Source organism: Haliotis asinina, chromosome 7, assembly GCF_037392515.1.
Source record: "Haliotis asinina isolate JCU_RB_2024 chromosome 7, JCU_Hal_asi_v2, whole genome shotgun sequence".
Lineage (NCBI taxonomy): Eukaryota > Metazoa > Mollusca > Gastropoda > Lepetellida > Haliotidae > Haliotis > Haliotis asinina.
This window is the reverse complement of record NC_090286.1, coordinates 15,008,298-15,021,631: the sequence shown is the minus strand read 5'-3', so window position 1 is coordinate 15,021,631 and position 13,334 is coordinate 15,008,298. Positions and strand designations below refer to the sequence as shown.

Here is a 13,334-nt window from a genome sequence, read left to right as displayed (position 1 = left end):
AGTCTTATGAAGTGTGTTGCTATCATCTAGCTGTAGGTCAGTCCTATGAAGTGTGTTGCTATCAACTAGCTGTAGGTCAGTCCTATGAAGTGTGTTGCTATCAACTAGTTGTAGGTCAGTTCTATGAAGTGTGTTGCTATCATCTAGTTGTAGGTCAGTCTTATGAAGTGTGTTGCTATCAAATAGCTGTAGGTCAGTCTTATGAAGTGTGTTGCTATCATCTAGCTGTAGGTCAGTCCTATGAAGTGTGTTGCTATCAACTAGCTGAAGGTCAGTCTTATGAAGTGTGTTGCTATCAACTAGTTGTAGGTCAGTCCTATGAAGTGTGTTGCTATCATCTAGCTGTAGGTCAGTCTTATGAAGTGTGTTGCTATCATCTAGCTGTAGGTCAGTCTTATGAAGTGTGTTGCTATCATCTAGCTGTAGGTCAGTCCTATGAAGTGTGTTGCTATCAACTAGCTGAAGGTCAGTCCTTTGAAGTGTGTTGCTATCAACTAGTTGTAGGTCAGTCTTATGAAGTGTGTTGCTATCAACTAGCTGTAGGTCAGTCTTATGAAGCTATCAAATATCTGCTGCTTAGGCCGTGTACAAAGGATTGTCGGCCATTGTTTATCCTATGGTCACTGGTTGGTACCTTCTCAGTCTTGGTGAATCTAATGGCCATCTGGTAGCATCCTGTCAGCTGTCCCCAGTCACACTGTCATCAGACCAAATATAATAAGTCCTTGTAGCACTTAGCTCCTGAGTGGTACCAAAGCAGTTAACATCTGAAATGTAGTCGAGTCATCACTGTAAGACCACATATCTACTGTGTTCATATGATCATGTTCCATGGTGCACATGTACGTGAGAAACCAGAAGACATGTTACCTGACGACTGCTAGCCTTGTCAACATCCACTCACTATGCTATTCTGTAGATTAACGGTTTTGAACCTCCTTCACTCCCACCTAAACACAACTAGAAAGACTTGTCTCTGAGAGTATTCGAGGCAGAATCCAGTAAAAAGTGAGTCAATAACAGTGAAGATGACAAAGCATGTGAATACAGTAAATCCAATCTGTTGAACCAGCTGTCTACAAACATATTGGTAACCCCAGGAATCTGGTGCCCATAGCGATCCAGAATATTGCACTGCACATACAAGTCACACTCTCTTGACTTCCTGGGTCATTTACAAAATCTACATAACTCAACATCGTTTTTCATCTCAGAAATACAAGATATATATTCAGTTTTTTCACCCCAAATGAGACTGCACAGCCTACACAGTCCTCAGACGTTGAGAAAATTGAAGTTATCAAGTCAAGAAACTTAAAGTTTATTTCCCTGCTCTTTCCGTCTGGTCCACACAAGGTGACAGGCTTACAGATCTGTACATAAAGATTTGGCGAAACTGACAGAGTATTTTCAACTTGTAGAAACTGGTGTTTCTTAGTAACCTGCTGCAGTGATATTGTAACCATCCTTGGAAAACAACTAGCATACAATGAAGCGCTGGCTCGCAAGACCTCAGTGTAATGGTCAAAAGAACATTGATGGCAACAAAGAAAACATTTGGGTTGTAAGTTTGAGGATAAAAACAGGATAATTCTGCCTTATCAGTTTCAATAACCAAAGTTGAAAAGTGCTGACAATGCAACAACACTAGTACTTTCTTTGAGTTATTATTTACAGTAGAAAGTTTAAACTTTCTCACTTATTTATTTTATTAAGCTTTCGTGAATAACAACACTCACATTGATACTACCATCAGTCACAATCCACTGCTGAAAGGGCCCTAAGAGTGTTTCAATACATCAAAGTAGTGATGTACTAGTACTGGCCATGTCCCAGTGGCAATACACGCACGTCAATGACATCAATCCTACACACATTTATAACATTTATGATATACATGGAGAAATACTAGTAACAATTTACAAAATACACACAGTGATCAGAGACATTCATTAGGTTTCTGCTTGTCAGTCCATATCCCATTGCTATCTACCTGCCTTAAGATTGCCCACAGGTCTGTCCTATGGGTGTACTGACACATATTTGTAATGTCTGTCCACAGAAGAAACACATCCTGTGTCTAGGTCACAGCACAGTCATGACATAGCTATGGCTACATAACAATATATTACTCACTCCATCCTGGTAAAATGATCCCCATCATGCTGAGCACCATCCAGGGTAACAAGAAGTACTTTTTAAAAGTGTTTGACATGATGCAGCCTGGAGGTTAAAGCATGGACCTCCTTCTCTACAGGCAGATGATCTGTCCACTACACCATGAAGGACCCAAAGAACTAACTTGCAAGTACTGATACTTTCTGCCTTATCACTGCATTACCACACTTAAAGGAACTAATCGATGGAAAAACTACAGCGTGCAGTAGCTGCCGCTCATTGCTGCACACCTACAAACGAATTACCAACAGTTATGGGGTCCTTGTAGTCAGGATGATTAACTACATTTTTCAGTGTCCCAGAATCACTTAGGTCACATTTATCCTCATGAGGTGTCCACTTCTAGATACAAAGACTAAAGCTGTGACAACACATGTTCCGTTTCTGTTCCAGAGAAGTTGAAACTTGCCATGACACAGCATGGGTGGAATGGTGGGGACTGAACTGCTCACTTAACTTAACACTGCTTCAGGTGCTTGTTAGGAAAGAGACCATGAAGCAGTTTGTCAATTACTTCACTAACTTTAAGCTTTACTTGGCAATCAAGGAGCCTCTGTATGACAAACTGTTGTGTTGTGCAGTATGTACACATACATTAAATAGAGAAATTGATGCAGGTTTTGAGTTATCTCAAACAGCCATCTCTTAGAAATAATGACAAAAGCAATAATCCTTCACAAAGCCATAATGTCCTCTAAACATTAGGTGGCAGTGTCCCAAGGCAAGTACTGCATGCAAGTGAGTACACTGCCTGTCTGGCTGGTCCTGCTGGCACTGCCTGGAGACAAGCTCCACCTCCAGACAAGACAATCTCTCCATAGAGACTCTCTCTAATGCTTTTCACAGACAGTTTCCACTATGATGTCCATGTTAAATTAATCCCAATTAAATAATTCATCCTTCTGAAACATATAAAATTAACATTAAGCTGAAATAGCCCCTCCCCACTCCCCCTTTTATATAATTCACTGATAATTTCCTTTTTCTGATTATATTGAAGACAGTCATTACCACAGTGATGCTCCATGGCACCTTTGTTAACAATTGCTTTCTATGAGTTTGCTCTCTACTGGAAAAACCCTAAACTCAACTGCACATCTAAAATGTCAATGGTCTTGCATCTTATATGGTGAATATCTTTGCCAATATTCAGTCATCACTGGTATGAGGTTACTTTCAAGAGTTAAATGCTCCACTGGTCCATCATTATTTCTGTGGTAGAGGTGGTAGCAACATGTGCATTACCATAACTCAGTATGATTAGTTAGTGATTTGTTCTAAAGTACTGCCATACAGCTTATCAGCAATATATCAAAGATTATAAACTAAATGGCCAGGGCAAGAAAACTGGAAGGTGTCACTGTACTCAGATAGTGAGGAATGCTTAACCAACAAAACAACCAAGAGTTGGGTGGAAGGCTGGAGTTGGACCCTGGATGCTACTTTTGTGAGGGGAAATATTGAGATCAGGAGGCCACACTTCAGGGGCATTTGATGTCTGAGAGTTGTGTTGGATAATGGATGCCAAGACCCATATCTCTGTTGATTTAACATGGTTTGATTTCCGCCATCATCTAACAACCTGAACAACAAGGTAGTAACTTAATAACCATTGAAGTAATGATTACCTTGAAATAATTAGCAATGTTCATAGAATCAAGATCTAAGAGAGCTGTACAAATGGGAAGTATGACATTGAAGTCTCCACCAAAACCCAAAAAAGAAAACTATTGAATGTGTACACTTGAGGATCATGGCTTTCAAGAGTTGCCCAGGGAATAATAGCCCAAGTCAATCATCAACATGGGATTCATTAATCATAGTATAGGGATGATAATCGCTTCACAATGAACTTCATTACTTCATGCAGTCTAATTTCTCTTGATAATCTAAAATCAATCAGCAAAATAGTTCCCTATGCTAAGAGGTAAAAAGACATTACAGGCAAACAAACATACAGAAGAATCAACATGGCTAAACATGGGAGGGGGAATTCATGATACACACTCATGCCATTTTGTATTCATACAGGACTTCACAATACTTGTGTCATGATTTGTCTGGATATATACATGACTTCACAATACTTGTGTCATGATTTGTCTGGATATATACATGACTTTACAATACATGTGTCATGATTTGTCTGGATATATACATGACTTCACAATACTTGTGTCATGATTTGTCTGGATATATACATAACTTCACAATACTTGTGTCATGATTTGTCTGGATATATACATGACTTTACAATACATGTGTCATGATTTGTCTGGATATATACATGACTTCACAATACTTGTGTCATGATTTGTCTGGATATATACATGACTTCACAATACTTGTGTCATGATTTGTCTGGATATATACATGACTTCACAATACTTGTGTCATGGTTTGTCTGGATATATACATGACTTCACAATACTTATTCCACAACTTGTCTTGATATGTACGTGGCTTCACAATACTTGTTCCACAACTTGTCTGTATGTGTACATGACTTCACAATACTTGTGCCATAATATCTTGATACATAACTGACCTCTATGAATGGTATTAATACATGTACTGGAATATCTACATCAAAACAATGAGTTTACCATGCTGTTTATAAGACACTGAGGTATCAAAAAAAGTAAGAAAGAAAAGTATAATCCTCACCAAACCTGTTTCTTTGGGAAATATATTCAATAACTGAAGAAGTAAATTATTGACAAGGTGGTGACTGATCAGGGTTGTGATAGATAGAAATGATAGTTGGAACAGACACTGCAAACCATCTGAATGTATACAGTATAACTGTAATGGGCATGCCTACAGCTGACTGTAGAGCGCATGCTTACAGCTGACAGCAGAGGACATGCTTACAGCTGACAGCAGAGGACATGCTTACAGCTGACAGCAGAGGACATGCTTACAGCTGACAGCAGAGGACATGCTTACAGCTGACAGCAGAGGACATGCTTACAGCTGACAGCAGAGGACATGCTTACAGCTGACAGCAGAGGACATGCTTACAGCTGACAGCAGAGGACATGCTTACAGCTGACAGCAGAGGACATGCTTACAGCTGACAGCAGAGGACATGCTTACAGCTGACAGCAGAGGACATGCTTACAGCTGACAGCAGAGGACATGCTTACAGCTGACAGTAGAGGGCATGCTTACAGCTGACAGCAGAGGACATGCTTACAGCTGACAGTAGAGGGCATGCTTACAGCTGATTCTCTTGGGCACACCTGTAGCTGACAGTAGATGACATGCCCACAGATGACTCTATATATAGGGCTTGCCTACAGCTGACAGTAGATGGCATGCCTACAGCTGACTATATATAGGGCACACCTACAGCTGACACTACAGGGCACACCTACAGCTGACAGTACAGGGCACAGCTACAGCTGACAGTACAGGGCACAGCTACAGCTGACAGTAGAGGGCACCGCTACAGCTGACACTACAGCGCACACCTACAGTTGTCGGTTAAGGGCATGCCTACAGCTGATTCTACATGCATGCCTACTGCTGACAGTACAGGACACACCTACCAGACAACAGAGGCTGTATAGGGTGTGACAACATCTGACTGTTTAGGCTGTGTCAACACCTGACTGCATAGGGTGCGACAACAGCTAAGTATATAGGGTGTGATAACAGTTGACTGTATAGGGTGTAATAACAGATGACTATGGGTGTGTCATAACAGATGAATGTATAGGGTGTAATAACAAATGACTATGGGGTGTGATAACAGCTGACTGTATAGTGTGTGACAACAGCTGACTGTATAGTGTGTGACAACAGCTGACTGTATAGGATGTGACAACAGCTGACTGTATAGGATGTGACAACAGCTGACTGTATAGGATGTGACAACAGCTGACTGTATAGGATGTGACAACAGCTGACTGTATAGGATGTGACAACAGCTAACTGTGTAACTGTGTGATAACAGATGACTGTACAGTAGAGGTGTGATGATACAGAAAATTCACGATATGATATGTATCATGCTATCTTGGAACGATATGATACGATTCAATTCACATCACGATATGCTATCTTTAGTTATTTTCTGTAAAAAACGTATATTTTTCTGTCAAGTAACAGTGTAAATTTTGACATAACTGTCAGTTTCTAATAAAAATTAACAATATCAAATTCAACGATACGTATCATGATACAAAAAAAGTATTGATATATCATTATCGATACTACGATATATCGTCACAGCTCTACTGTACAGGGTGTGATAACAGATGACTGTATAGGGTGTGACAAGTGATAACTGTATGGGACATATCTACATCTGAGTGTACAGAGTGTGACAATAGTGCAGAATGGACATGTCGTCACTACACAATTACTTCCTTCTCTCCATATTGTGCATTAGACATGACACAAGATATCAGTACTCATCTTTACTACTTCATTTACTTGACATCATATCAAACCAAAGGGAAACATTTACCTTCATGATTGGCATTGAATCTAGGTGAAGCAGTTTAGAACAATCTAAACAGTTGTTCTATTATCATAATGCCTGTACACAAAAATACCAGAGGTTACAATACTATACAAGTCACTGAAGCATGCACATCTAATGTTGTAATAGGTGCTGCTTGCGAGAATATCAGAAGCTATTATATAGTTCCAACAATACACTTTCCCACAGCAGCTCAGATACTACTACTTGTATGTTATTTATAAAGTACAGCTACAATGCATTCCTCATTCACAGTTACAGCTTCCAAACATGACATAGCAAGAAATATTGTTATAAAGAGTGCCATAACACTTTGAAATGTTACAATATTTGATCAATATCTGAACCTCTGAGTCAAGCAAACTTTGATCTGGAATGATATGTCATAACATCTTCACCACTACACGCATGACCCTAGTCAATCATTGAACTGAACAACGCATGTTTACTGGACCGGCCAGTATTTGTATTCAATTACATAACACATCAGCTACTACACAAGTTGATAGAAATAGTCACTTTCAGAGTAACAGAAGATATGACTAAAATCAGAGGCAATAATCTTCAAAGGGATCCAAGCGCTTCATTCAAACAATCTGCATATTTTCATACCAGTCCATCTATATTCTCTATTTTTCATCCAAGCACAGATGGAATCCTGCATTTCTGGTGACTCCCAACAAAAATGAAAAGATTTTATTTTTGACAGATTCAGATCAATATCTGATTCTCCCAAGTCAGACAAGGCAAACACTCATCCCAAACTATTATCACATATCTAGCTGGGACCGTTTCAGGTGGCCAAGTGGTTTAGGATCAGGGACCTATGAATAAATGAACTGTCCAAAGCCTCTCACTACACCACAATGCTACCCATCCACCCTCATTTGTTGGTCATACTCCTCACATCAATTACAGGCAAACTAGCGCAGGTGGGATGCGCAGCATAGAGATAATGGCCAGTCTTCTTACATGTGAGCAAAGGTTGGCAATATACTGTCCTTGCTTCGGTTTGAAAATATTTTCCATGTCAAAATAAAATATCGCCCTCATCAAAGGTATACACCCATTTCTAAACTGGGTTGTGCTCTAACATTTCCAACCCCATGTTGAACAATTACTCACCTAAAATATTTTTTATTCAACACTTTATCGTATTTCTTTTTAATTTCTGCTTGTTCTTGTTCCGTCACGCTGGGTGGGGTAATGGAGGCGAAGAACAATCTGAATATCATGAGTGGCGCTTAAAATGTTGAATAAAACATATTTCACATGAGTAATTATAAAACATGGGGTAGAAAATCAGAGAGCTACCAAAGTGAGGAAATTGGGAGTGTACCTTTGATGGTGGCCATATTTTATTTTGACATGAAAAATATTTTTCGATCTGAAGCGAGGGAAGTACGTTGGCAACCTTTGATCGCTTCGCTCGCATATAGAAGACTTGTCATATTCTGTATGTTCTGCAACCCCATTTGCGTTACAATTTGCCTGTACCTCAATGTTGCCTATGCACAAAGAAACGTCAGCATATCCTCACTACACTACAATGGTCACTAGATATTATTATTCCTCATTCATATTAATGAATACATTCTGATTACAGCTCCATATATATTCGCAACACTGTATACATTCTGTTCATGTTACATAAACCCACAGTCTGAAGTTTTCAAATGTGTTGTTTAGTTACATATTATTCATCTATGATAAGTTGTTTTTTTATTTTTGTCAGATGGTCACAAGTTCAGGTGTGATTAAAATATGGTCTGTGTATATTCAATAGCACACATAACGTACACATTTGAAAAGTGACTGCTCTGACTTGTATGTAATTAGTCCCCATGATCCATGTGTTAGTGAACAATGTTTTGGAACACAGTAAGTTTGGTGTCATGGTTGAGCACCATCAAAGCCAGTCCTGAACTATCACTGGTGTGGTGTTAGCTCTGCCTTGCTGGCAGGAGATCACTGAATCATGGCTAAACTGTCAACACCAATAAAGCATTCTCAAAATGCATAATAGTTCACAGGCTTGGGACCACTCAACCACAACATCAGAGGTCTTGCCATTTAAAGTATGCCATCAGACAGAATTTCAAAGATGCAATAAAGCCATTCTGTTCAGGTCAGATGGCCACTTTCTAACATATTGCATGAGAACATAATAACCTCTGAAATCCCAAGCTGTTGCATGGGAGGAGGGGTGGCTGGGGGAGATAGGGATAAGAGTCAACAGCTGGGAGGGGGAGGGAAAAGACTTGGAGGAGTACTGCCCAGATATTTCCCAACACCAGCCAACTAACTACACTGCTAAAACACACCAACATGACAGGCTGCAACAGTAAATTTTCTCAGCTTTCTGCTGTGTCCTACATGAGATGAATATTAATGGCATAGCTTATATGGAGATAATTCATGACTGAGGTGATGGAGGGTAGGGGTGTGACCCTGCATACCTGTGTCAGAAGGTATGAAATAGAACTATAGGGGAGGTCAGCAGGGCATGGAGTCCCATCCCCTTCATCATCCCTACCAGACCTGATATGAGGGCAAACACAGGCTCTACTGGACCCTAAGTGAACACTGGCCCCACATACATGGGCATATTATTCTCCCAGTTTTTTGTGTAGTTGACCATTAAATAATTTTAAAAATCCTCAAAGAGAAATGTACGAGACAAGCCATTATACACAATTACATGTCAAACATGTTGAACGTGGTATAATTATCAGTAATATTCATGATGACAAACATAAAAAACTCTTTTTAATTGTCAATTTTCAAACCATCCACAGTTCATGTAATAGACTTATGTAGGGCATTTTTTGTTCGTCAGGAGTCTAGTGATATATTTTCTGCTTCTAACCATTTGTTTTTTTCAGTGATATACAAAACTGAAGTTCTATCTCAAGACACACCATCATAAATGATTAGTGTTGATTTTTTATATAGCAATAGTTGAATATATTGAACGGTATCTCCTTTCAAAAAATTGAAGACAATCTGATTTCTGAGATCTGAACACGCTAAACTTCAAAGAGGTTTCTGTGCTGTCTCTGTATAAAGCAACCATGCATTTGTAAAAGGAGAGACTTTAGTCAGGTCTTGCCTAGCATGGAACACGGCAAAGACAGGGATGCCAGAGCGTTACACCTCGCACAACCACCGCAAAACAAACACATTCTGATAAGAAACACACAATAATACCTCAATACCAGACACTGGAGAGGGGCAACTAGCTGAGAGGACTGATAACATCTTGGTCTATCCTCATATCTGCAGTTACATAGGAACATTGGCTTTGATGAAATTCACCAAGTTGTGGTTCTATGTAACAGCGCCCAGATAGAAATCTCTCCTGTTTCAGGGACTGTTTCCCAGAAAGACTTTGTTCTAAAGTCTATCTAGATCACACAAGGTTTCCAGAAATAGGCCAGGAGAGATTCATAATGTATTTATTGAGAGATAGATAACTGCATCCCCAAAATGGAAAGACATTTGCAGTTAAACAACATTCTACAGACTGTACATGACTGATGTGTGATACATTCAGCCCTTAATCTGTTCTAGATAACATCAATGTTCTAAAGTGTTGCAAAAAGAAATGATGATAAGAAGCCATATCAGCCAAATCTGTGAGTAGCACTGCCAATTCTGATTCTAAATTTCTGAAACTATGTACAACTCAACACTTCCATTTGTTATAAAATGTGTACTTTTTCTAGCAGTTTCTTACAATATGGCTTTTCTTCTTGAAAAATACCCTGCAATGCTAAAGATTTTGTATTCAGTCAGCTCTGTATGCAATCTAGAAGCAAATAGTGAAGGAAACTGCACCACTCTGCTATTGTGCTTCTGAGACATGAGGAAAAAAAGAGTAAATGCATGATTTATAGAATAGAGTGAGTGATAAACACATCAACAGCTCCTTTCATTGTTTGCTAATGTTCATCAGGTATGTATTACCTTGCTCTTCTAATCGCTTGCTGTGTTCTGTGAACTACCCAACTGTATGGGTTATATGTCTGGAGTGGCATGTCTATCAGAGGCAACAAATACTTGTACATTAGACTGATGACAGCCACACACTTCATAGAAATGGTATTATCTGGATTCAATTTATTTACATTGATCATCAGGTCATGTGCAAGAGGGTTTAGGCCTGCCATGCACCTATGCGCAATCTGTATCCATTCAGTTGATGAATTCAGCAGCCCCTTGATGAGAAAAGAAAAAACTGAAGGTTTCATTGTAACAGCAAATAAGTGATGTTTGTTTTACAACTATTAAAGCATTTGTATTTATTTGTTTGTGTTTTGCTTGAATAAGTTTCTGTTATGAGACACATTTGAAGTGATTTACTGATACAAAGACAATTAAAGGACTGAAGTAACATTTCTGATCAACAAGAAGTGATAAGTCCACATTTTCTCTCTTCCTATCACAGATGAAAAAAAAACATTTTAAAAAGATGCAAGGAAATACACTTTAAACTGTATCTTGTAATCTGAATTAACCTTTCAATAACCTTGTAAAAACTGCAACACCTCCAACAATACCTTTCTAATGCATTAGGACCTAACATGCTTTATACCCATATGTGAACAGAAGATATTAAAAATCCAATTTGGTCCATATGTGCACTTAATACCAACCTAAGTCTGCTTTATTAATTTGCATTGAATCAAAATGTTTCATATTGGAAAAGTCAATAAAATGGACTTTTGTGATAATATGTATGTTTGATTTTTTAACACACACTGTTAACTGTGATATATTGAACACACTCGTGAGTTGCAGGATAATTTTGATGAGATGAGCATGGAAAACATTAACCTAAATCTAAGTAATACCTCTGGCTACTATTCTGGTGAGGCCTGCTATATATCCGCGAAATATACATGTAAACATAATTGGCAGAATGTCTGCTTCTAGTTAGACAGGAGAAGTTTATTTTAGTGCTGTTACGAGTGACTTCTCGCCTCGCATACCATGGCAAGAACTGGTAAAGCCTAAAAGCAGACCTGCATACAATAATACTTTCTGCCCAAACTCTCTTTGAGGTTAGCGATAATATTTCGGCGCTATGCGAGATTCTGAAACCGTTATCTGACCGTCGACTTCTTTTTACGTGTGGAGAGTTTTTACTGAAAACTGATATCTTCATCCGTTGAAAAACAACACGACATTCACTAAACTTTCTCGGAGCCTTCGGTTTCACATCGGCCTAGCTGGTAGTCGAGATTGTCAATAAGGTTTTTCAGGGCATATGCCTGTTAGTCCGAATAGGTGGGTGCTAAATCAGCATCGGAAGTGCTTGATATGCGGGAGGAACTGTACAAAACCTACTGGTATCACGACTTCTGACCCAAGGCTCAGGTTTCTACAGAGCCACGGAACAGTTTGGAATCTAGCGGCCTGACCTCTCTATACAGCCTGCACCTACTGCGACATTCCGTACGGAAACCATTTCCACGTTCGTTGCTTATGTGTCTGAACAATGCTCGACTTGATCTCAATGAACTGGTCTTTTATTGACCGGCTTGCGTGATTGGAGATGCATTCACCAGTCCCAATCAATCAATTAACCAGCGCTACTTACTGTCTTTACTTCGTGTACCAAAATATTTGCCCGTTGAGCATATTGATATAACCCCATGAAAACATGGAAGTAATTTCCATATGTTTCAGTTTCATAGTTCCTCCGCCCCTTTCATAATCTATACGCGGCGAAAACACGGCGCGACTCCATTCACAAGGTAAATCATCGTAGTACTACGATTCATACACTGACTCTATTGAAAGTAAGACTACCTCAGTTTGCAAGTTGAAAGTGTAGGTTTCGGATTAATGTAGTGTCCTCAGTACCACTACTCCCTATACTTTGTTACGAGTCAACAAAGCGTGAAGAGGCATTGATTATTCCCCAATACAATACAAGTAGGACTCGAGGGCTAAGGAATTACACACTGCCCCCGGCGGCACATGTGTCAAATCTAGCGTATAGCAGACGAATCTATGCACGGAGAGCAGACGTTCACTTACCGCATAATCCAAACAGGAATAACAGTCCAATAATAAAAGTCCCCGGCGCCATTTTTGTAGAAAATGTTATCTCCTATATCCTCATAGATTTTCCTTTGAAAACGCGCGGGGAACTCACAAAACAGACTTGATTTCTTCGAGGCGAAAACTTCTTGTCCCCTCACTACTAAGAACGCATTTGAAATGTTTTCGCGCACTGAGCTGCCAAGTCTCGCTCCACTTCTCGCAAACTCTGGCCCCAGGTGTCGTTGGCCAATCGCCGCTCGTGTTTTCGTTTGTCTGAACCAAAATCCCGTGAACTATGAACCAAAATGTCTGCGCCCAAAGCGAGCATGGATTTGTTTACATCGTTATAGCGGGTCATAACAGTAAACTTCACTATATAGCATGTACCGTTTGCGGACGAATTCACGGACTATGAAACAACAGTCACACGCACACCATTGTACCTTTCGGGGAGGCGTGGCATTCACGCAGCGACGACGACAGCTGATTACTTAACGATTGTCAATGAAACACGCCCATCAATTATTCATTACTTTTTAAAGATTTTCGGGGAAAAAACAGAGACAAAAATAACTGTGTGTTAGTAACAACTACCTACTGCAAATATTGT

At 39.5% G+C, this 13,334-nt stretch overlaps 1 protein-coding gene across 1 annotated transcript in view; it reads right to left on the bottom strand.

Moving 5' to 3' along the window:
* Window positions 1-12,935, bottom strand: part of LOC137291422 (inactive tyrosine-protein kinase transmembrane receptor ROR1-like) — a 160,076-nt gene extending 147,141 nt beyond the window's left edge. The window contains exon 1 of the mRNA XM_067822755.1: window positions 12,719-12,935. Within this exon, the coding sequence (XP_067678856.1) occupies window positions 12,719-12,770 (52 nt within the window). The 5' untranslated portion in view covers window positions 12,771-12,935. The remainder of the gene's footprint in view (window positions 1-12,718) is intronic.
* Between the last annotated feature and the right edge of the window lie 399 nt (window positions 12,936-13,334).